General features: G+C 40.5%; 1 protein-coding gene across 5 annotated transcripts in view; it reads left to right on the forward strand.

The window, feature by feature from the left end:
• Positions 1 to 23493, forward strand: part of CREB5 (cAMP responsive element binding protein 5) — a 256873-nt gene extending 233380 nt beyond the window's left edge. For all 5 annotated transcript variants that reach the window (XM_059473959.1, XM_059473969.1, XM_059473941.1 and 2 more), the window contains 4 exons: positions 9090 to 9413; positions 14602 to 14829; positions 15773 to 15881; positions 17028 to 23493. In XM_059473959.1, coding sequence (XP_059329942.1) covers positions 9090 to 9413; positions 14602 to 14829; positions 15773 to 15881; positions 17028 to 17191 — 825 coding nt within the window. In that variant the 3' untranslated portion in view covers positions 17192 to 23493. The remainder of the gene's footprint in view (positions 1 to 9089; positions 9414 to 14601; positions 14830 to 15772; positions 15882 to 17027) is intronic.
• The last annotated feature ends 444 nt before the right edge of the window (positions 23494 to 23937 follow it).

Below are 23937 nucleotides of genomic sequence, written 5' to 3' on the forward strand. Positions count from 1 at the left end.
ATATTCATGATATCCATTCATATAACTCTCAGTATAAATTATATTAATTTTATAACAGTGAAAGTTGACACTAAACTAACCTGTTCACACTTTTTATGGTTTGTGTCTACCTACTACATGCTGTACCGGGGTGCATGTATTTAAAAAGCCACTAGACATTCTTTTTTCACAGCTAGATAATTGAAAGCTGTCTGTGAATTAAAATGCTATTTTCATTCTTTTGGGTTAGATGAAGACATAAAGCTTTAAAAAAATGTTAAATAGCCCATAAGTACTGTCTCATTCTATATGTCCTTGTACTGTACTTTATATTCTAGTCATTTCTTCAGGGAAAAAAAATCCATGAATGCTTTAAAAATGTTTCAGGAATCACTTACCTTTAGAAATTAAGAAGAAAAAAAAAACTTCACCTGAAACTACATGGTAATGACACAATGTCTAATTACCTGCAGTGAATTCTCCAGTCAGGCCAAGGGGCTAATGAACATCAGTACTCTTTCACAGAGAGCCCTGGGATCTCTAATGGCTGTAAGTGGTCAGGGCTTCAGTTTTACATTTCAGAGTCTCGTTGGTATAATCTTGAAACAAAATCTACAGACCAGATCGTGTCCTCTGTGCTCTGTGTGTGTGTGTGTGTGTGTGTATGCCCTGAAGCACTGCACATCTGGGACGAAATCAAAGGACTTTTAAGTGCACATGTATCCGATTTCTGGCTTGCTAGTAGCCCTTTAAATGTGCTGGGTTTAATCCAGGAAAAACGAGTATTCAAAAATCACACCAGCGAAAGGAAAAAATAAAACCCCAAATTTTATGTACTTGGATGGCATTTTTCTTTGAATATGAATGACTTAATCATAATCAGCCTTAGTTAGAGGTGGGTGATGAAAGTTCAGAAATCTTCTGACAGGAAAGGCTTTGAACTTGCCCTTCTTGTGTTCTTGGTGTGTGTTTTATGCTCGTGAGAGGGAGAAGGAAAGTAAGCAATTTGCATTGTCATCAAAAAGCTGAAGCACACATTAAGGGCTCTCAAGGCTTCAGAGCAGTATTCTGAAGGGAGAAATTTTTGCAGTGCTAATCCCATTTGATCTCTGAGTACAGATTAAAATACGCAAACCTAGTGTTCCTTGTAGTGCTAGAGTGCCCTGATTTGAGGATTTATATCTGGCTTGTATAGGAAATTCCTCAACTTCCTCTGAAATAAATTCCCACTTTTCTCATTAAACACAATCATAAATGTTCGTTGTGTTCTCAGGCAAGACATATATATATATATATATATATATATATATATATATATATATCACACACACACACACACACACACACATATATATATATATATATATATATATATGACATATATATATATACACACACACACATATAGCAATACAAGACTGTACAAACACTTTTCACTTGCATTGTCCTGGAACCTGGAAACATGATATTAGAAACTTAGAGTGTTTTCTTGCTGGAGTGAGGAAGACCTGAGCTGCAACCCCTTTGCCAGATACTTTGCTAAAAGCACTTTATTTCCAATGTGAAGAAAGGACCTATGGTGCCTTACCTTGGGAATGAGCTTTAAAATGGATCTAAGTGAATTAGATCATGAAGATGAGTACAAACTCAGGTTCCCTTAACCCCAAGTTTTCATAGTGTCTTACAGTGTGTGATTAACACTGAGTGATTTTATTGGCACCTCTTTTTTCTGTGTTTTCCGCAGGTGACAGTGTAGCATGCATGGGAATAGCCCCATAGATTAACCTGGAGGACTAAGTTAGCAAAAGACTATTTGGAGGACAAGAATGGTGATTTGATATGTGCCTGCCTACTCATAGCTTGCAACTCAGCCCCACTTTCTCTTGGTGGAATGGGGGATTGGTTCAGAAGGATAGAGGTGAGAAAATGCATTAATTGAGATAATGACAGTTTAATAGGTAAAGCAAAAGTCACACAGAAGCAAAGCAAAACAAGGAATTAATTAAATTCCATGAGCAGGCAGGTATTCAGCCATCTCCAGGAGAGCAGGGTCCCATCAACCATAAAGATCCCTTGGGAAGACAAATGTCATCACTCTGAGCATCCCTCTCTTCCCTCTACTTCCCCTCACTTTATATCCTGAGCAGGACAGCAGATGGTATGGAACATCCCTTTGGTCAGCTGGGACCAGCTGCCCTGGCTGTGTCCCCTCCCAGCTTCCTGTGCACCCCCATCCTGCTGGCTGGTGGGGCAGGACAAGAAGAAGAAAAGACCTTGACTCTATGCAAGCCCTGCTCAGAAATAACAAAAATGTTGCAGTGTGTTATCAACTCTGTGTTCGGCACAAATTCAACACACAGTCCCATAGTCACTACTATGAAGACAATTAGGTCTGTCCCAGACAAAACCAGCAAGCAGGTAATTAATCCCCAAGTGTCAGGAATTTTGCTGTCAGAAACTGGCCTCTCCAGGGGTAGGTAGCAGCTAAGTAGCTGCTTTTCTTTTGGACTCTGGCACACAGTGGGGAAATCAGTCAGAAGTTGGTTGTATTTTTTGGATCCTTCCATTGGTATTGTGTGTTGAAATTATATGACACCATTTGCCAGTAATAAATCACTTTGCTGTCTTTTGTGTGATTACATAATTAAATATCCCTTGTCATGGATACACATGGAGGGATTGACTTAGACTTGGTGGGAATTAGGGGTTTGATTTTTTTGAACTTTACATTTCCTGACTCCTGTGCAAATCAAATCCAGTTGTTTAATACTGATTTGAGAAATTATTCATGCAAGAAATAGTACATGGTAAGAAATATAAACCATGCTTTCAGTGTATTTTCTGCCTTGATTATAATTTACTTGTTCATTAAAAATGCATGTAGAATAGGAACAGAGAATTTAGTCTTTTTCTAATCCTTAAAAAGGTGGTACATTGCACAAGGATACTGGTACTTACCTTTTGCAAGGTGTTCTGAGATGAGCAGAAGGAAATTGCTGGGTGGAGCTGGGATGTAAACTCACTTATGTTTTCTGCTGTCCCTGGAGCCGTGTCTGTTCTGAATGAAACGCCATCACCAGAAGATGGCAGTTCCAACAGAATACCCTTGGGCCACCCTGGCTTCGACCTGCATTGGATCACTCTAAACTGGCAGTCATGCAGAGAGTCGTCCGTCACGGGGCTGATGTCAGCGTGGCTTCTCACAGCTCCCCCGTGCCCCCACTCAGGGACACTGGAGCGGCTCTCGCAGCTGACCCGTCCCTGAGCAGTGTGGTGTCTATTAGTTTTATTGCTGCTTTGATTGTTTGCAGTTGATTCTTGCTGCTTTCCGCTGAAGTTTAATTCAGTTTGCATTTGGAAATACAAGGGAGAAAATTTGTTGTTTTTATTAGAGGCTAAGCTGCACTGAAGGCTGGATGACGATCCATTGTTCATTTTGTTACAAAATCCGACTAAGTGGGGAAGCAAGCACAAAAGGAGGGGAAAGTATAATTCAGATTTGCCAAACAGCCTGAGAATAATTCGAAGATTAGCAATTTGGCACTGTTTACTGGCAAGTTGTGAATTAAATGTATCCTACTTTTCTCTTTACATTAGTGTAATGTGTCACTTCAGTTCTGGATTTCATGTCCTTCTCACACATCTTACTCCTCCTTCTGTCAATAGGCAGGACTGTATTTTACTGCACAAGAAATGTAGGAGAAAGCATTTAATGTGGCATCAGGGACTTTCTAATTGCCAGTCTCTGAAATGTGCTCATAATATCTGCAGTTTGCTTATTGAGTGGAGATGAATCGCTTCCAATTTACTTTTATGAATGCAAGTGGAACATTTGTGAAGAGTGGTTTCTGTTATTTACACTGTGAAATGCTTGTCAGCAGCCAAGTGTAAAAGACCTGGGTGACATTTATGCTAAATTCTCTTGTTGCAGTCATAGTTAAAGGAAAGGATAAAATTCTGTGTGATGCTCTGAAATGCACTGGGTGAAGCTCTGTTCACAGCTTTAGCTGTCCCTGGCTTAACTCTGTATATTCATTTTGGGTATGATGCTTAGAGTTAAAAGGAAAGCTTGACTATTGCAGATGAGAAAACAGTATTAGTGACACTGAAGTCACTGGTATGTTTGCCATGAAGTTTGGCTAATCACGATCATCACTCTGAGGTTGCTACTGATCTGCAGATGTGTGGTGATGTTTGATGTCTGTAATCTTTTCTGATTTCTCACCCCTCTCTAGACTTTTCTGTCCCCTGTGGGGAACTTATTAAACCCTTGTATTACAGGGACTAGAATCACAGCCACTAGTGCAAGAAAATATCTTTGAGATCATATTTCATGTGCCTTCCGGGGTCTGATATAATCTCCTGATAAGAATATACCAGACATTAACTAGATACTGCAGCTAGTCTTGTCTCTTTCTAATTTAGTGGGATTTGGGCATGCAGACCAGAGGGAAGAGAGCTTTTTTTCCAAGTGCAGCAATGCATACTTATTTGGAACAATTAAATCCTATTCAAAACCAGCATTCCATATCTGTCCCAACCTAAAATTCAGCTGGATGTTATAATAACTCATTGTTTGTGCAAGGACAGAGCACCTGTAAAATTTAAGATTGTCATCATTTCTCAATTGAGAGATGAATGGAGAAAGTTGTATTTTATAGTCACATACAGATTATGGTATAAAACATGTATAGCCTGTTTTAAATATAATGTTATATTAATATTATAAATATTGATTAAATATTATAAGTATTAATATACACATGAAACCCAAAAAATTGTTTGCATTTTTAAATGTGGGAAAAGCAACCTCCAAATTTACAGGTTGGTTTTGGCTTTTTTTCTTTTAACAAACTGAAAAAAAAGCAAAAATGCTGTCTGTTTTTTGCTAACAATTTTTGAGAAAGAAAGGGCAAAAACCAAGCCAACTTTGAAATACATGTCACAATTGAGGAAAATTAGAAAGCAGCAAGATCCAGAATAGCAAAAGTATTAGGGAAAGTGATAGTGTTTTTCATTCAGGATCTCAAATGATTGAAGTCTATTTTTGGCAGATTTGGATTTTGCCCAAAGATGTTCAGTGTATAAGTTGGGTCTATGCTGATAGAAGGAAGCATCACGCAATGAACTGCACCATGATGTCAGTCTTTAGGTGGAAGAAGCACTGTGAAAACTCTCGGTTCAAAAAAAACCCCAATACTCCAGGTACAAGGATAACTTTGAGGTGTTGCCTTCATATGGCATTCAGTGGGGTAGCTTCAGAGTAAATGTGTCAGTTAGGGCCATTGCCACAAGGAGCAGTTCTGTGTTCTGTACAGGGAAGGCAACACTCATAGTTGTGAAGCATCGATACCCACTGTTTCCCTTTCCTCCTCAGAAGGTGACAGTATATGTACTTCTGACTTCCTGTAGGATCAAAAGGGAATTATGTTTATTCACTTGATCAGAGGCAAAGCAGGCTGTTCTCTATGAAAGGTTTCTCTTGCTGTCTGTGTCACTCACAGTCACTTATTGAAATGTTATGACTGAGTGGAAATCAGCTATAACTTATGTTGGCCACTATGTTACTTTGATAAAATAATAAAAATAATCAGTAAGGGCCAAAAGTCATGAAAGGTGAGGACCTCCATTTCTTCTTGGCTTGGTAGGAATTTTTTTAAAATTGCCTTATAAAAGGGAGAAAAAATGGGATTGTGCCCTAAAAATCTCTGGTATAAGGTTAGGAGATATTTCATGTTTGGGTGAAAGCAGGTCTGAGTAGCAAGTCTTCTGTTTCAGTCCCAGTTTGCAAACTGCCAGGTCCCTGCGGGCTCTGGTGGAGTCAGTCACACAGTTCCTGAAAAAACTGAACGGCTGCAGAATTGGATCTTGGATTACTGTTTCATTCTAGAGGGGATTTGGTGGTGTCGTCAGTCCAGTAAGTTCAATTTTTATGCCATCACATTTTATTTGACACTAAACTAAAACAGCTGCTTGCAATTAGCACACATGAAAGAAACAATAACAAAACTGCAGCCTGCCCTTCAAGCACTACACATACTCAGTGCAAAGATTTTACCAAGTTCTGGTGATTTTCCCTCCCTCTGCTCTAACTGAAACATCAAAAACAATTGATCTCACTGAAGACCAAATGAAAAAAAAAAAGTTTATCATTCCCTGAATGTTTCTTATTGGCAGCAGTGACTGGTTATTGGAAAATTTAGGCTGCTCCAGATGTGGGCATGAAGAGGACTCTCGCTGCTGCAGAGCCGATCTAAGCATGGCAATGGCTGTTGCTGCCTTGGGACAGGATGATGTAGAGAGCTGGTTTCTTACCAGGACTGGGATCCAGGGTAGCTGGCCCACCCTCCCATTGGGAACAGTGAACAAGGAGCTTGTAAAATACACAGACCAAATGGAAATGACCCCTACTGACTGAAACCAGCTGCATGTCAGACCTCTCACTGTCTCTCTTGATTTGCTATCTCAAATAAATGGATGTGGTAGAAGGGCTATAGAAAGAAAACAAAATAATTTATTCTCCTTGAAGTTGCACCACACTAGCAAGCTTCAGTTTTTACAGCTGAAAAAAAAATGTTTATTCACAGATTAGGTTTTTCCCTCTTTTTTTTTTTCCACTTTGAAAGTCTGCAGTTTAGAAGACGTACTGTAGCTCAGTTTCAGAAGACTTTGACAAATAGACATGGTAGATTTTGTAAGGTATTTTGCACATAAAACTTCTGGCTAATAAGAACTTGGTTGTTTTGCATTTAAATTCAAAAAACAAATTTATAGCAGCTTTTGTTGGTGCTTTGTCTTAGACGTGCATGGTGGCTCAGCTCCATTAAAAACATCTTAGTGAGTTGTGAAGAAACATGATACAGAGAAAAATTGGACTTATTTATGCATTTTCCCCATATTTTTCCTGATATGCTCCTGGGTAACACCGGTTATTCTGAGCATTGTGAGGAGCTGCTTGAAGTAACCATGGTAGCACTTGAATTAAAGAACAGTTAAGGACAACAGTTCCTCCAGTCCTCCATTTGATGCCCAGGATGGGTTACTGCTTTTGTCATTAGATTGCCCTCTATTCTGACTTCAGAGGTAGAGAAGGAGGTACTTAACCTCACTGTCACATTTGATCTCTAATTTTGAGAAGATCATCAGGATGGGACAGATGCCATGAAGTTATGGTTTTACAGACTTTTTAAAGGGAACTTCTTAAAAGACATGAGTCTAGACTTCATTCTTGCAAACTCACATAGTGATGTGTTTTGCAAATATATCTGGGTTTTTTTGTTTTTTCTTTTAAGTCTTGGACAGCCAACTGATCATTAGTGAAAGAAGTCACTAAATTTAGATTAATAGATCTATTAAAGTGTCTTGGTAGAATGATCTTCATGAAGTCTGAAAAAGCATGTGGATACAAAAACTTAAGGATGACACTTTGAAGTGAATGTTACTTCTTTTGCCTTCCACAACCTTCTGGTTTTCCTCTATTTTTCTTTTTTTTTTTTTTCCTTAAGAATTTGTTTCTTTCTCACTAACAGTTGTACAAACACAATACAGTAACAGCTTTGAACATAGAAGCCTTTACCTGTGGCTTTGCAGTGTTGAAACAGCCAGATGTTATTTCAATACAAAATAGACTGCAATCCCCATCTGTAGGTTCTGACAGTCCTGGCAGTCACTCTTTTTGTTTTAAAAACAGAAGCAAAATGCAGTTCAGCCTGGGCATTGTTCTTCTGCTGGCATTTTTTGTCACATTGGCTTATTGGACTTTTGAAATCATCTGTGACCCACAGATAGATATTTCTATGGGGAAAGACTCACCTCTGTGCCTCCTACCATTCACCTCTGTGCCTCCTACCATTGCATTTTGTTACTGACTGTCCTATGGTGAAATCTCCTACAGATGAGTTCTCTACTATTCATTATATCCTCTGGCTGGATATGATGTAGTTTTTGAGTTACTCAAATTGTGCTGGTTTGGCATCAAGTGATACGGTGCACCTCTTCCCTTTCTTTTTTATCTTAACATTCTCTTCTAATTATTTGCATTAGTGAGAGTAAATCAATTTACTTCTTTGAAAATATAGTGTTAAAGAGGTCTTGGGTGGCTGCCTGTAGATAATGTTCTATGTTGAGCAAGAAGCAGAACCATGGATGTGAAGAGGTTTCTATGGGTTTGGAAGAAACTCTTCTCCTAGCTGGCATCTGTGAAGCTCTACCTTTGGCACACACTTCTAGGAGGCCAGTGATTTCAGTGGTCCAAGGGTCAGATGACACCAGCAAGGTGTTGGTATGCCAGTACACAGCTTTGGGATGACCCTGCAATTGTGCTGAAAGGGAGCTTTTTTACTCTGTATTTCCGCAATATCCTTTGTACACAAAGGCCCTACGCTGCAGTCCAAAATGTTTAAACCTTTCCCTCTGGCTTTTAGTTCTGTTCAGGTAAAAGTGAACAAATCCTATTGATACTAAGGAAAGTTTTGCTCTGGTCAGATTCCAGGGCCCAATCCAGTGTCATGGTGTACAAAACAGAGAGAGGTTAGCATGTGATGAAAGGACAACTCACACTTGAACTTTTCAGCAAAGAAGGAGGATCAGGTTGAGGCCATCCTCCTCACTATTTTCCCATCTTTATGATGAAAGAACATATTGGGTACTAGTATAACAGAATTTTAAAAACATGAAAATGTAATATATTTTCCAATGAGTCTTTTAATAATGTCTCAAGTAAAAACAAGATGGGCATTATGTTGCATTTTTATTTTAATCAGACATTTATTTTTAAAAGTTGTGAGAATACAAGCTTGTTGAAGGTAACTCTCCTGAGCTGGCCAAAGAGAGAGAGTTATTTTTCCTCAGAAGCACAGTAGGAAATGTATACCTGTTAAATTTCAGTTCAGACATTTTAATCTTTAAATATTTGCAGTGGAAACCTAGATTAGACCCCAAGAATTTGTTCTTTTTCAAACTGAAGTAAGATGCCTTTTAGCAAGGGAACAGCAAGAGGAAAACTAAATAAATCTCAAAACACAAGACAGGGCACAATTTCTGCAACAGCATATCTGATTGGTCAGATCACCATGTATGAGTGTTGAATTTTCTGCCTTGTTCTGTTCCAGAGATTGAAGGCAGCACTGACTCATCATCCTGCCGCCATGTCGAACGGGAATATGAACACCATGGGCCACATGATGGAAATGATGAGCTCGCGACAGGACCAGACACCACACCATCATATGCACTCACATCCTCATCAGCACCAGACACTGCCACCTCATCATTCATACCCACATCAGCACCAGCATCCGGCACACCATCCTCATCCTCAGCCTCATCACCAGCAGAACCATCCTCACCACCACTCCCACTCGCACCTTCACGCACACCCGGCACACCACCAGACCTCGCCGCACCCACCGCTGCACTCGGGCGGACAAGCACAGGTAGACCTTTGTGTCCTGCTGCATCTCTGAGTTTTGCTCTTGGGTGGAGTTAAAGTCTGATCTCAGTATTGTTTCTTCTTGCATGCATCTTGTTAGATACAAGCCTGTCGGGCTGCTAGCAAATGTCTGCTAATGGTGATGGGGATGCTCAAACTTTATTTAGAAAATGGAGTGAAGCAACAACTTGTTTTGCTGCCTAATTTACTCGACATTTGTAATTTCTTACTTTATAAGGAGTTCCAAGGCTTTTCAGTGCTCTGAGCTCTGCAGATTACCACATATCCTTTTATGGATGAGGTTTATTACAGAGATTGGCACATTATATATGTTGCTTAATATGCTTGAACCTGAACTTCTCAGGCCAAGATTTAACAAGCTGTATGAGTTCTACCTGGAGAAATACATAACAAAGTCTTTATGAAATGAAATGGCACTAGTGTGTGTGGCCAGGGGCAGTATTCAAGACTGGAGATAATAGAGGTAGTTCTAATTAAGGATACACTGGCTTGGAAAAGATTAATTGCTCCAGACCCTGTGAAGAGGACAGACATCTGCATAGTATGAGAGAAAGATTAGCTGTGAGTGCAGCCAATACATGGTGCTTGTTGTGGTAGGAGAAGGACGAGGATGAAGCCAGTCCAAGGACAGAGATTTAAACAAAGAAGGCAATTTAGACTTGTATTCATGTGACAAGTCAGTGAAGGTCTCCACTGAATGAGATGGAGGACTCAATTTTTTTGACCAGGTATATTGGCTTCAGCAATTTGGATAATTTGTTATCTGAACTGAATGTTTCTTGAACTAATGAGCTAGTGAGCACAAACTTTAGCAGAGTCATTTTTAAGAGGAATTCAGGAATTCTATTAATGTTTTAAAATTATAGACTTCCTCATCGGGATCACACAAGAAAATAAAGCTCTGGAGGCAGTTACTGTAACATGTCAGGTCTGGAGAGCAATGTTAAGGAAGACAAACAGGCAGTACATGGAATGTGAGGACAAAGAGGAATGCCAGCCATAAGAAGTTCAATCTGTGAAGTATTGTGTTACTTGCAAATACCTTTCAGACAAGCTCTTAGAAAACATTAAAGAAAATGAGAGTATTTGGCTGGCATCCCAGTGTCCCACAACATTAACTATTTACTAACATCTAGCTTTATTACTGCAGAGTCTGCAAGCACATGGGATCTCCCTAAAGTATTTGCTAATGTAAAATGAATTGTCAGCTTTAGAGAAACAGTCTAAGTAAGAGCATCAGACTCCCCTGTGAGAGGATGTCCATAGCTTTCCTAAGTTTACTTCAGTTTTTACTTTGTGAGTTCACTTATTTTACCATCGGTTAATGAGTTATTTTCCTTGGAGTTGTTTAAAAACAATAAATAGACATCATCTCATATCAGAGAAACCAAAAGCAACCTGATTGCTGTATTGGAGATCACTGAGAGAGTAAGGATAAAGTTGTGCTTAGCCAATTGAGGACTCCACAGATTAGATGGCAGAAGCCACTCAACTTTCACTGAGGGGTTAAGAGGATAAACATGTTAATGCAGTTGAGGGCATCAGATGCCATGGTATGGAGCATTGCTGCAAAACATTCACAGCACCACTTTAAACAGATGATGAGAAAACTACTGGGGAAAATAGCTACCATGGGGAAACAAACCTCACAGTTTTAAGGACAAGATCAGTGAGCCAATGGCCTTCCTCTAGACCCACTTGGACAGGGACCTTGACTTTCTTACACAGTTAAGACAGCTTAAAATTCTTGTGCTTTGTATTCCCTGCTAGCTGGCACCACAAAAGACTCACCAGGCAGGCAAGAAGAGATACAGGCACATGGGTAGGTGGACTGATTGGCAACCACACAGCTGTCAGGGTCCCTCTGTGACCAGTACTACATGGTCTCTGGAGCTGGGTCTGTGCAGTCAGATGAGCTTTGCCATGCACAGTATGTCACTGGAGGCAACAGACCCCATGGGACATCAAGGAGATCTTCACCTTGTCCATGGGTGTAAGTGTCACCAAAAGGATCAGACAGAGGGTGATGGAGTAGGAGTCCCAGGGTCAGTGGCTTCCCCAAGCAGCAGAGCTCTTGTCGGGCATCTGTTCCTCTGGTGCAAAGGCAATAGTGACTTCTGAACAGATGCACTGGAGGGGGAAAAAGAAGGGCTTGCTGAGTAATAACCACATAGCTATTACTTTCAAAGCTCATCCCTAGTCCCCACGGTAATGGCCTCTTTGGGGATCAGATTGCTCCGGCAGACGTTAATTTTATGGTGCGATTTTCTAATTATTAACCTCCTTATTCTTCTGAGCCAGATTCTTCCATTCCAAACCACCTGCCAAATGACAGCATGGTCCATGCTGCTGTAAGCTGCATACTCCCATGCCAAGACTGTTGTTATTCTGCACTGGGCCCTTCTGTAATGTTAGAATTAATTTCATGCTTTTCAGCTACCATTTTGATACACAGGAGCCCAAGGCATTATGTTTTTATAGAATTAGTGAATGGGTATTAGTATTGTGGTAAACTGCAAAGAGCAGAGGTAAATATTGGATAAAAGTAGAAATCAGCTTCTGATCTGTCTGAGAAAGAGAGATATTTTACCAAGTTCCAGTTATGCTGCCTCAACTACTACAAAAATTATAGTGTATTCTGCATTGGTCCTCTGAAGACTTTTTTATATCAAACTTGGCAGAGTGATAGCTCAAGCGGAGTTGGGATTTGGATGCCATTTCATTCTCTTAACTATCCTATGTTTGTCTTCATGATGGATAACTGATTAGCATCCTCTAAGAACACCAAAATTAACTTACATTTTTATATTTAGGTAATTTTCTTTCTTATGTCCTAGGTAGGGCAATGAAATTCTGCTAGAAAATTATGCTTAGACGGTTACTAAGATATAGTCTAACATATTTCAGGGTTCAGAGCTATCAAGCAAGAGTCAGTTAATTATCCCATGTGACATTATTAGTGGAATAATGGCAACCCTTATAATTAATATCTTCCCGAGATGGAGAGAAGATTTTGTTGTTCTGAATATGCACTCTGACTACCCAGAGACTGCCTGGTATATTCTGAAAAGAAAATTACTCACTAGTTATTCAGGACAAAATGACCACATAAGAGGAATTTAAAAAAAAAATGTATCATTACCTTTTTCTGCCTTTGTACCAGACTTCACCGAGAGAGTTAAGAAACAAGAATTTTTAAAGCTGAATGGAAAAGGAGCAAAAAGGGATAAGGAAATATAAATAACAGATCTCTGAAGTCTGGAAAGGTGTTATGTATTGGAAAATGAAAGGTCTTTGATGAGATGTTGACATAAAAAGGTACTTCTGAGACCTCTGCACTCAGACATGCTGTTAAAGAGGCAGCATGCCCAGCCCTGGTGGACAGGGAGCAGCTGGAATCCCTTGGCAGCAGTCTCCTGGCAGAAGGCAGGGGATGCTGGTGAGAATGGGGGATGTGCCCACTGCAGCTGCCATGGACCTGGCAATCCAACCCTCAGTGTGGACAGCATGTTGAAGATTTTATCAGCAAACATATGGAGTTCATGCAGCTGAAATTTTAAAAATCAGTCAGAAAATGTGGGGTGGTTTATTTATTTTAGAAGGCTATTCTTAAAAAAAATTTTTTTCTGCTCCTGTGAGAGAGATTTCCTGACGGTGCAACATAAAGCTGAGAATAAATTTGGCTTTATGCAAAAAGCGTTATCAGATGTACAGAATAATTACATATAAAATTGCCACTGTAATTGCCACAAGTCAGCTGGGGGAGGGAGCAAACTAGATTCTAGACAGAAAAGCCACCTCAACTTCACAAGACTCAAGACGATAGTATCATTTTAATTGAGACAGACTGAGGTGTTAGGCAAACATGTTAATTGCGGCAATTGAAATTCAGGGCTCAGTCTGACAAAGCACTGAGTGCATCCACTCCCTGCAGTCAAAAGGAAGCACCTTGGAGGTTTGGGCTTTTGCCAGAACTAGAGGGTTAATTTTGAGTCAACAATTCCAGTTTCCAGACTGTTCCAGACTATGCAGGAGTGGCAGCAGCAATGTGAGCTGAGTGTAAGCAATAGGATCCATGGACTGGGTTCCCAGACCCCAAGTAGAGGGAGAGAGAAGGTGTCTCCAGAGCCCCATAGCCTGGGTGCCACAGACAGGCAAGAAAGTAGTCCAAAAGCCTATTCCCAGGGAGTTGAACATTAAATCTGGTGCTGTTTCCTGACAGGGACGCGGGAATGTCACATCTGCCCAGGAGTCATTTGGAGAATAGTTTACACGGCACTGCCGCCACCATGCACCTTTTCTGTAATATTGTGGGCCAGTTACTCTCAGGAGCAGGATCAATACTCCCTTGTACTTGAAAAAGCATAAATACATATCTTTTCCCATAGTTTTGTAGCCGTGGACTGGATGTGGGGTTCCTATACTCTCAAAGTCAGGACTAAATTGAATAAAAACAAGAATAGCATCCACAGCACAGAGGTCAAATGGAAACTGGTAAGAGGAATATCCCTTATCCACACAGTGCAGGGACATCAAAACATAGGTTCAAGTTCACTTCATCAAAACACAGGTTCAACCTAAAGTCTTTCATTGCCCATGGAGGGCAGTGAGGTCTGCTGCCTTTGTGCAATCCCAGCCCACAGCTTCCCAGCTCCATGCAGGCGCAAAGAGCTCTGCAGCTCCTGTCTCCAGAGATGGCAAAGATTGAGGTAGAGATGGTGAAGGTCAGAAAATATAATTGGCCTAAAATTTTAGGCAACTGGGGGACAAGGGAAGAATGAGAGACACAGAAATTAGACCACTACAGTCCTCTGCTTTGATTAAAACAGATCCTGAGAGAAACTGGACATTTCAGATTTAAAATAGGTGGTGGCAAAGAATGCATCTAATTGAATGCTTTTCACCTAGTGAAAGTTAGTTGTTCTGAAAGAACTAACTCAAGGGAGAAAAAATACTTAGACGATCATTTAAAAAAAAAATCTCTTCTTCGACTATGGCAAGGATTTTCCAGCAGCTGCTTTCAGTGGCACCTGGTGCAGCTTTTGACTTGAGCCTGTTGCAGACCTTGCTGGGGAGCAGGCAGAGTGTGTGTGATTCTCCTTCCCATTTCAGCATGCCCCTCTGTAACTTCCCCCATGGCACCCCCTGTAAAACGCCTCCTTGCCCCGCAGGTTTCTCCGGCGGCGCAGCAGATGCAGCCCACGCAGACGGTACAGCCACCACAGCCAACTGGGGGTCGCCGGAGGAGGGTGGTGGATGAAGACCCAGATGAGAGGAGGCGGAAATTTCTGGAAAGGAACCGAGCTGCTGCCACGCGCTGCAGACAGAAGAGGAAGGTCTGGGTGATGTCACTGGAAAAGAAAGCAGAAGAGCTCACCCAGACAAACATGCAGCTTCAGGTGCGAGCCACTGTCTGCGCCCCTGAGGACACAGAGGGGCTCTTTGTGCCTGACTGACAGTGCCTTTGGGGCTGCCCCCGCACAGCCAGCTCCTAGTGGGAGCCCAAGTACAATCAGTCTGTTAATCAAGATGTGTGTGCTTCAATTAAAGAAATACTTACATTTTAGCGGGATAAGCCAGGAAAAAGCTGTCTTGGGATTTAGAAGCCTTCACTAGATGGAGTTGTATTTATTTTCTTTCCTTGTCACTGTTTTTTGTGGAGATTTTTTTTGAGGTGCCATTAACATGTCTGTAAAATTTTCTTCAGAGCAGGGCATGTAGTTAAACCCTCATTCAAAGCCTGTGAGAGAGAAGCACAAATAAATCAGTCTATCAGTGAGGAAAACTGGATAGATGGAAATACCACGAATATGATAATAAAAGCCTTTCTTACAGTGCTGTCCTTCTTATGGTAGGCACAGTACTTCTGCTTCATGCTTCATGTGTGCTGCCAAGGGCAGAAAACCATTTGTAGAATGTCCTCCAAAACATTCTCCCACAAAACTCAGAGGTGTGAGCAGCACTGAGGCACTGGCTGAGCCAGTAGGCTGAGCCTACAGCTGAGCTGTAGGTGACAGCAGTCCTGTCCCTGAGCACGGCAACATGGCCTTTGCCCCCACAGGTCTGCTCCCTGGCCTCATGCAGAGAGCCCCAGTATTTCCCAGTTAGACTGAAACATTGCCTTAAGTGTCTCTGGTGCTGTGAAGTTAGTTCATTTGTCAGACTGCCTTCAGAGGTTGCAAAATGATGTCACTGACAAATGTTAAAATAAACCCGGCACACAGCCTTTTTTGCTCAGTTCATTCAAAGTTATAGAGCACGTTTTATGCTCTTGGGAAGAAGCTTTGTGGAATAGCGTGGTTTAAGCTTTGTTGCTAACCAAAGTCTCTCTTTCCTTTCTAGAATGAGGTTTCCATGCTGAAAAATGAGGTAGCACAGCTGAAACAGTTATTGTTAACACATAAAGACTGTCCGATAACAGCTATGCAGAAAGAATCACAAGGATATCTAAGTAAGTAGCTGGTATGTTTGCGCTGTCTCCACACTCCTCACAGGAAAGCAAACCTTCCAATTCTTCCCTCCAGAACCCTTTCTTGGTCATGTTATCACTTGAACCTGTCTTCTCAAACATCATCCGAGCCATCCAATCTCCTGCCCTTATTTATCCAGCCCCGCTCAAAACCAAAAAAGCCCTGGTTTGCATCCCACACAGCAGAGCTAGTCTTCCCCACCCCTCCTTTCGGCAAGGAGATGCACACGGATGGACGCTCACTCCCCTGTGGAGGATCCTGCTTGAACTCACAGCTCCAAACCTGCAAGAGTCCTCCTGGGCACGGCGCTGCCAGAACCTTAAAATAACTCTCAAAAGGAAAGTTAAAAAGGAAAACATTACAGTCCCCTCCAGCGAAAATGGTACTGTGCTCTGACAGTGGCACAGACCAGGCCTGGCGCAGGTTTTCAAGGTTTGTTAACTCTTTTTTAACTCTCATCTTTCTTTCTATTTTTTTTCCCAAAAACTTCTCAGCTAACAGAGACATTTAATCAATTCTTTCTAGTTGACGCATTTTGTGAGTAGTAATTTAGCGACAAATTCTCTGTTTCGTTCTAGAACAGTTCAGAAGTGCCTCAGGGCTTGCTAGATTGTGACATTGTCTTAAAATAGAGCCCATTTCTGTCTCCTCTGCATCACTATGCATCTGTCTCTTTAACAGTACTCAAAGAAAAAAACACATAATTGCATTACATGCCTATCAGCTATTGCTTGAATTAGATTTTCTGTGCTGCAGCGCACTGCACTCTAATTTTGATTCCTGCTGGAACAAATAAAGCATTTAAGCATCCCAACTGATTTTAAAGACCTTAAGATATCAGACTTTTTATCCCAGCATTAGTTTCAGTTATTAAGGCCTTGGACTTTTTTCAAGACTCAACTCCTGAAGTCAGGTTGATATCAGAGAAGCTAGCTTGAAAAAAGAAAAAAAGGAAACTAAAACAACCTTAAGACAGAGGGTGTTGGCTAACTGTAATTATATTTTGAAATCCTGGGCCTTGTGCATGCTTCAGGTCATCAATATTTCCAAGAGGAACTCAGCCTAGGTTTTTTGCTTGGATGGAAAAATGAATGTGTGTTGTCTCTGTGCCCTCATTCCCTTCCCAGGTCCCGAGAGCAGTCCTCCTGCAAGCCCGGTCCCAGCTTGCTCCCAGCAGCAAGTCATCCAGCACAACACCATAACGACCTCCTCCTCCGTCAGCGACGTCGTGGGAAGCTCCACTCTCACCCAGCTTGCCAGCCACAGAACAGACATCAACCCCATCCTTTAAAATGGTTGATCAGAAACTGCTGGGGGAGTGTGGTACCGTATCAAAGCGTCCTCTCTGCTAAGGACATTTGCAACCGTAACTCAAGCCTGGAAGATTCCTCAGTTCTTGAAAGACTCTGGCTATTCATTTTTATAGTTATTAAAATGTCTTTTATACTTAGTTACATGAAAGGGAGTTACGCAATTAATATTCTATCAGCTTGAGAAATGCTTTGGTGCTTTCTCCATTTTTTTGGTACCAGTTACTTGTTTATAAACCTAACTGTTTCTGTACATAGTCATGTTTCCTTCTCACCACTCTAGCCTGCAGCCTCAGAAATACAAAGTTGTGTTAACCTGCAGCTTGTTAGCCAATGTGAGGCATGAAAAGTACTAAACAGAGTCAAACATAGGTAACTAGGAGTAATTAGGCTATAAATATAGACCGAGGGCATCTGCTGACAGCATAATAAAAAAGAGTCAGCGTTGTGCTATCAGCAGACCGCGTCTCGCATTCAGAGCCTCTTTCAGAGCAGTTATATAGGATGTGGCTTCAGGACAAAATCAAGCCCAAATAGCATGCTCTTTTGTCTAGCCCTCCCCCTTCTCCTCTTTCCCCTACCCTGGCCTTTTTCTCCTCCAGTTATTCTCACACCTTCCTTTTTCCCTTCCCTTTTCATTTTCCAGCTGTTTTTTTCCTTGCTTTTTTTTTTCATTCCAAGGCTTTCTTGCTTCCCTCTTTTTCTCAAAGAATGGTAATGAACAAGAAAACTTCAAGCCCACCTAAAAACTGTCGGCACGGCTGCTGCTTTCACTAGCTCTTCACCCGCAGTTGGGCTGCGCCAAGCATTTGGCTTTTGAAAACTACAAATGCTCCTGATTTAGTGTTTTTAATAAATAGGGAAAGGTGAAAACAGCAAAGCTGCAGGTGAAGCAGGATGGTGAGCCAGCTGTGTTGATGCTAGCAGCCCTGTAAGCTTCTGTGATGCAGTAGAGGCATAGCGAGCAACACCTGAGAGTCACAGCAATTTTTTGCACTGCCAGTAATTAATGCAGAAAAATCCATGTAGTATATAATAATTCGGAAAAGTTCTGTTCCCTAACCTGGTTACGTTGTTCTAGCAATGAAAGCTAAGATCCTCAGGCTTCATGGGCTATAAATGAGAAATAAATCAGTGTAATGGTTCTGTCCAGTTGGAAAAATGCCATTTTTCATTCCGAGGGAAAGACTTGGTCTATGCAGGCATCCCTTTAAACTTTCACGGACTGATCCCAAGCTGGCAGATAGTGTAGCTTCACTGACTTTAATGGCACTTAACACCTGCTTACCATGGGTAAGGAATTGTTCTTTAGGACGCTAAATAATTTTTAGGAGGCACGCAGCCGCTAAAAAATGCTGCAAGAATGCCAAGTCCCACACTTGGGATAAAATACAGTCCTGCAGAGAGGGTCTGGAAAAGAGCCTTATGCTACAATTAAGGTTTTTGTTTGGACTCTGAGCCTGCCCCTCAGCACAACTGATTTGCATCTCCGAGTGGTCCCAGTGATTGATGGGAAAATCAGACAGAGATGATGCCAGTTAATTATGCTGCCTTGCTGTAGACTGGGACCCGATTTTGCTCTCAAATCTGTCGGAGGCAAAAGCTCCTGCTGCTCACCCAGGGAGCAAGCTCCAAGCTGGTGAAAAATGTTCAAACATTTTGAGCTACATGTTCAAGAGCAAAATTCACATTAATCCCAGCAAATCCTCTAGCCCTGAACACACTTTGTTTTGAAGCAAAACTCTCTTCCTCAAAGACTGTGTCTTTGGTCTTTGGAGAAGTCATGAGTTTTTAAAGGGTGAGTCTTCTCCATGCAGGAGGGAGAGTGAAACAACTGAAGTGTGAGGAGGTTCTGTAAGGAGCAGGGCCTGTCTGGAAAGGAACGCAAATTTCTGAGCATCAGTCATTGCTGAATTAGTTCTTATATTGGTGACTAACTTTTTATCAGTGTCCTTTTCTTTAACAGCTTGCTTTCCATTTATGCAAATACATTCAAAAGAAGAAGATTTTTAATGTACAGTGTAAATCTTGACTTGATTATATAGTCTAAGAACCAAAAAAAAAATTATGAAAAAATACAAATGTAAAGGATTTTCTATTATATTTTAGACAAACATATACTTTTAAAGTGTTTTAAATACTGAAACTATAATTTTTTTTAATCTCCAGTTGTAATGGCTAAATGGTTTTGCTTCATCATGGCTCCCAAGAGAACTTTTTTCAAATATGCAGTCGAGAGAAATGTTCCAGCTGAGTATCCACTATGTGAAAAACCTAAATAAGCATTTCCCCCACATCTGAATTTCATCATTCACCATCTAAAAGGAAATGCCATTGCAGGGTTAATTTAAAAAACTTTACCTCTATATGGGTAGCACTTAAATACATTAAAAAATAAAAATCAAAGTTGTTGGTAATATTAGAATACCCAGTTGAGCTACACTGCACTAGAATTACGGTTTAGCTTCATTTTATTCAGTCTCCTCAATTAAAATATTTAGCTGTTAAAATGAAAGCCTCTACATTAAAAAGGGGGAAAAAAAGGAAAAAATACAAAAACCTTGCTTAAGTTTTGTTAAATTCAGCAACTTGACAGTTTGACTGATGTGTATTATATATAGCTCAATTATTTCTTTTTTTAATGCTAACTAGGCAAGCCAACCACACATGTTGGCCTAAATGTGTAATTACAATGAAATGTCTCCTCTCTATACTATTGGCCTTTAGGTATAATCCTTGCTAGTGATGTGGAAATAAGTAAAGGATGAAAAGCTATTTGCTATTGCTTCTTGTAACTCTGCCGCAGGTTCACAGGCCAAGACAACATGCAGCATATTTATATCGGCTCTATCATTGGGAAAAGGACCAACCATACCAGGCACCTTATGTTATTCATCAGATTTGCTTCCACATTAAAATGCTCTTGTTTTCCAGGGGAGTGATCCTGCAGCCTTTCCTCAAGCTGCTGGTCCAACCAGGCACTGGAGGCTGCCTGAGCAAGGGCTGCGGGAGAAGCCCCAGCCCTGTCTCCAGGATGTCCCTCTGCCATGTGGTCAGTGGGAGCAGCCTCTTCCTAAGCATGTCACTCTAAATGTGCTTCCTGGGCTCTTTCCATCAAGGAGGAATCCTGCTTTTCCACAAGCTGCTTCTGGAGACTGCTCCACTTTCCTCTTGCCTGACCAGTCCAGCCTGTTGCCAGGCTCACTAGGCTCTGTGCCCTATCCCACTGCCAGTGAAGGACAACTCTGACCACTTCCATCATCCATCCCAAGAGCACTTGCAGGATGGTGAGCCTTGGCCAGTGCCTTGTTCAGGAGGAGATGTTACCATACCATAGACAGCATCTCGTGGGTCTGACCTTGGAAGCAGGTTGGAAATCTCAGCCGTGGAGAACTGCAATACTTTGATCAGAAAGAAATGATGCTGCAATCAGCTCTGGCACCCCAGCGCCCCTTCCCCAAGTCAATTTATGCAAGCCATATTCATAACGCTGCCTGTGGGAGACAAGTAGTTTGTGTGCTATCATGGTGTGTTTTATAAGGACAACAAGGATGATGATGATGATTTATGGAGAATTTCATGCTGTTGAGAGTTAATTCTTGCTATGAAGCTAAATGTATGCTGCCCATATTCTGAATAGTGGAAAGTCAATGGTTCAGTGCCTCAGTGCGTGTGGATTTAGTGTTAATGACTCAGTCCTGTTAACTAACAAGCCAGCTGTAACTGTTGTTAAATGCCCAACTTTTGAGGATTCATATTTTTTTAAGCAACAATATTTAGTGTTGAAAACTAGCCTTTTAGTTTAGGCAAAATGTGCTTTTTAGCAGCTAATACCTTTTTTAAAAAAAAAGCGTATAGAGTGAATTTATGAAAATTCATGAGGACCAAAGCAATTTTAAAACAGGAATCTATTAATTTAGTATTCACATAGAATTTTATAAAGTATTTATTAATAAATGTTATTTTAACACATTCCATTTGAACAGTATTCTTGTACAGAATCTGTTTGTTGTTTTTTTTTTAAAGTTACAATATTAGTTTTGCAATAAACTACTCTAGGTGTGTGTGCATCTTAATCTTTCAGGGTCTCAAGCAGAAGTCATCCATCTAAGATGGAACAGTTTGCTGAGGTCAGTTGTACAGAAATTCCTAGAATTAAATGTTTTCCTTAAAGCAGCATCTGCTTTTTTTTTTTCTTTTTTTTTTTTTTTTTTTTGGTAACAATGAAACAAATTAGAAACCTTCAGTTGTTTCCTATGTATTGCAAAATGTGCTTTCTCATTTTAGAAAGCATGAGTCAACGTATAACTGGAAAGCCTGTCTCTTTTTTTCTGCTTTTTTTTTAGGGCTGATTTTATACATCACCACAGAAGATCTAACCCCATCCTCATTTCTTGTCTAATATCACATAGTGAGTTGCACTATACTGCCTTATCATTGCCTCTTCAGTCCTCTTACTAAGCAGTGTTCCTTAGATTTAGATTATCAAAGCCCAGTTATACATCAGAGAAAATTACTAGAGGGGAAAGAAGAGAAAAAAATTGATCTGTAGACATAAAACCTAAACTGTGCCTATAAAACAAAACCAGTTACAACTAATTAGTATCTTATTTCTACATTTCAATTATTTATATTCTTTTAAAATTGCACTTTAGCTCTTGCTCTCTTTCTTGCTCTCTCTTGTTGAATCATTAATACTCTTGAAAAAGTTTTGCACCAGATACATTTATATGCTTTCACTGGTGGCATATCTACAACTTGTCTCTCACACCTGCCCAAGCGGAGAAGCTGAGACCAGCCAGTCTTCAGTGTGACTTAGACTTTACACCCTCTTCATGACAGCATATAAATGTTTTATTATGCAATGTGTGTGATGTGAGGCAGCATTTAAGCTACATTTATAATCTCTCATCCCAAGAACCAAAGTGTCCTGTATATCCTAAGGTCAGGAGATTGGCTCTGTTGTGCATTGTGAGGCACTTTGACTGTTGTCCAACTCACAGTAGCTGCAAAGCTGCAGTGGTAACAGTGGCCATACTATGTATTAGAGTTCTGAATCAATAAAATATGTTGCCTTATAACTTGACTAGGGACAGCACCTTTAAAAAGAAAAAAAAAGAAGAGACAAAAAACTTCTAAGAACAAATAAAAGCAATAAATTCTCAAGCAATTTGAACACCAAAAAAAAGGTTCAATTTTTCAACATCTGAAATCATCACCTTACTGCGTAGACAAAAGAGACTGTTTACATCCATAACCTCTTTTTGTTGTTTTTTTTTTTTTTCCCAGAGCTTACAGTTATCCCAGTTTTATCAGTGGCTTTACACTTAAGAGCTAAATTGCTCACCATTATTGGTTTTCCATAGCTTTCAAAATGACTTTATAGCAAATCCTAAACTGCATGAGGCCAAAAATGTCAGTGTTCACACACACTCAGAGACAAGATTGATTCTTTAAGTGGAAATCTGATCCTTTCCCAGGCTCTCCTTGGACTGGAATCAATAACTGCAACTCGTTAGATTGAGACCAATGTGTAATACCTGGGATTCAGGATCTACATTTATGCAAGCTAAATGTTAGCATTGCTGAGTTTCACCTGGTGGAACTGTTCACAAAGCCCATGGGCAGAGCCTGCTATCTGATGCCGTGAGGGGTCTTAGACCCAAATATCTTTCTTGATTGAAAATCTGCATGACAGCCTTCTGAATGAAGACTGAAAGCTCCTTCCAGCTTTGCAGAAACTGCAGCAGTGTCCTAGGGTGAGGGAGGTGGGAGGATTGATTGAGCATTTCCAGGGAAATGCTTCTCTTGCAGGAATCTAGGAAATTTCAGAGAAATATTTTCCCCACCCCACAAGTCTGACATTGCAAGGAGTTCCCTGACAGAGATCACCTTTAGCATGCTCCCACAAGACACACTTCTTTGCACGAAAGGTGTAGTTGCTCTTCTGAGTAAGAACAATTGCCACTGAGAGTTTTGCCAAGGATTTTATCATTGGGACCCAAGTGTTTCCCAGCCCGTGGCTGTGAGCTCTGTATCCCTCTCTCTGTAGCAGTTCTCTTCAAACACTGGGTAGCGCTCATCAGTGAACATTGCTTCTTTGGACTATTGCCATTGTCCTGGTTTTAAGGAACTTTTAGCACTGCTTGGAGTAAGCCTAAACTATCGAAGTTTATATATAAATATATATATATATATATATTATATTAAAGAAAAAGGTGCTGTCACAGTAAGTTTTGGGCTTGAGGTTGTTTGTATTGTATGCAAAGGTTTTGTGTTTGTATGTCTGTTTTATTCTGTAAAGCAACCACCTTCCTTACTGGAGGGAGATACTTTTTTTTTGGTACATAAATGTAAATACTTGCTGCAGCATTTAATATGTTTAATTTTATGTTAAGCTTTTTGTTGCATTGTGAACCCATTATTGTTACAAATGGACAATGAGTTCATTGAGACTGTTCAACTAGGTCAGATTTTTACATCTCTTTCTAGCTAGAAGAGAAAGGATTTTTGTGCATTTGTACAAATGTTAATAATATCACTGCAATTCCAATATAATAAAGCACTCAAATATAAATAATTCCAATAGTTCGTCTGAATCTGTACTCCAGACATTTTACCATATGTGTAACTCCTGCAATTAAACCAAGCTATTCTTCACTGATTTCTATTATTCCCTACAACCCCTCATCTCCCTCCAAACTGGAGGAAGACCATGGTGCAGGGC

Source organism: Ammospiza nelsoni, chromosome 1 (genome assembly GCF_027579445.1).
Source record: "Ammospiza nelsoni isolate bAmmNel1 chromosome 1, bAmmNel1.pri, whole genome shotgun sequence".
NCBI classification, from domain to species: Eukaryota; Metazoa; Chordata; class Aves; order Passeriformes; family Passerellidae; genus Ammospiza; species Ammospiza nelsoni.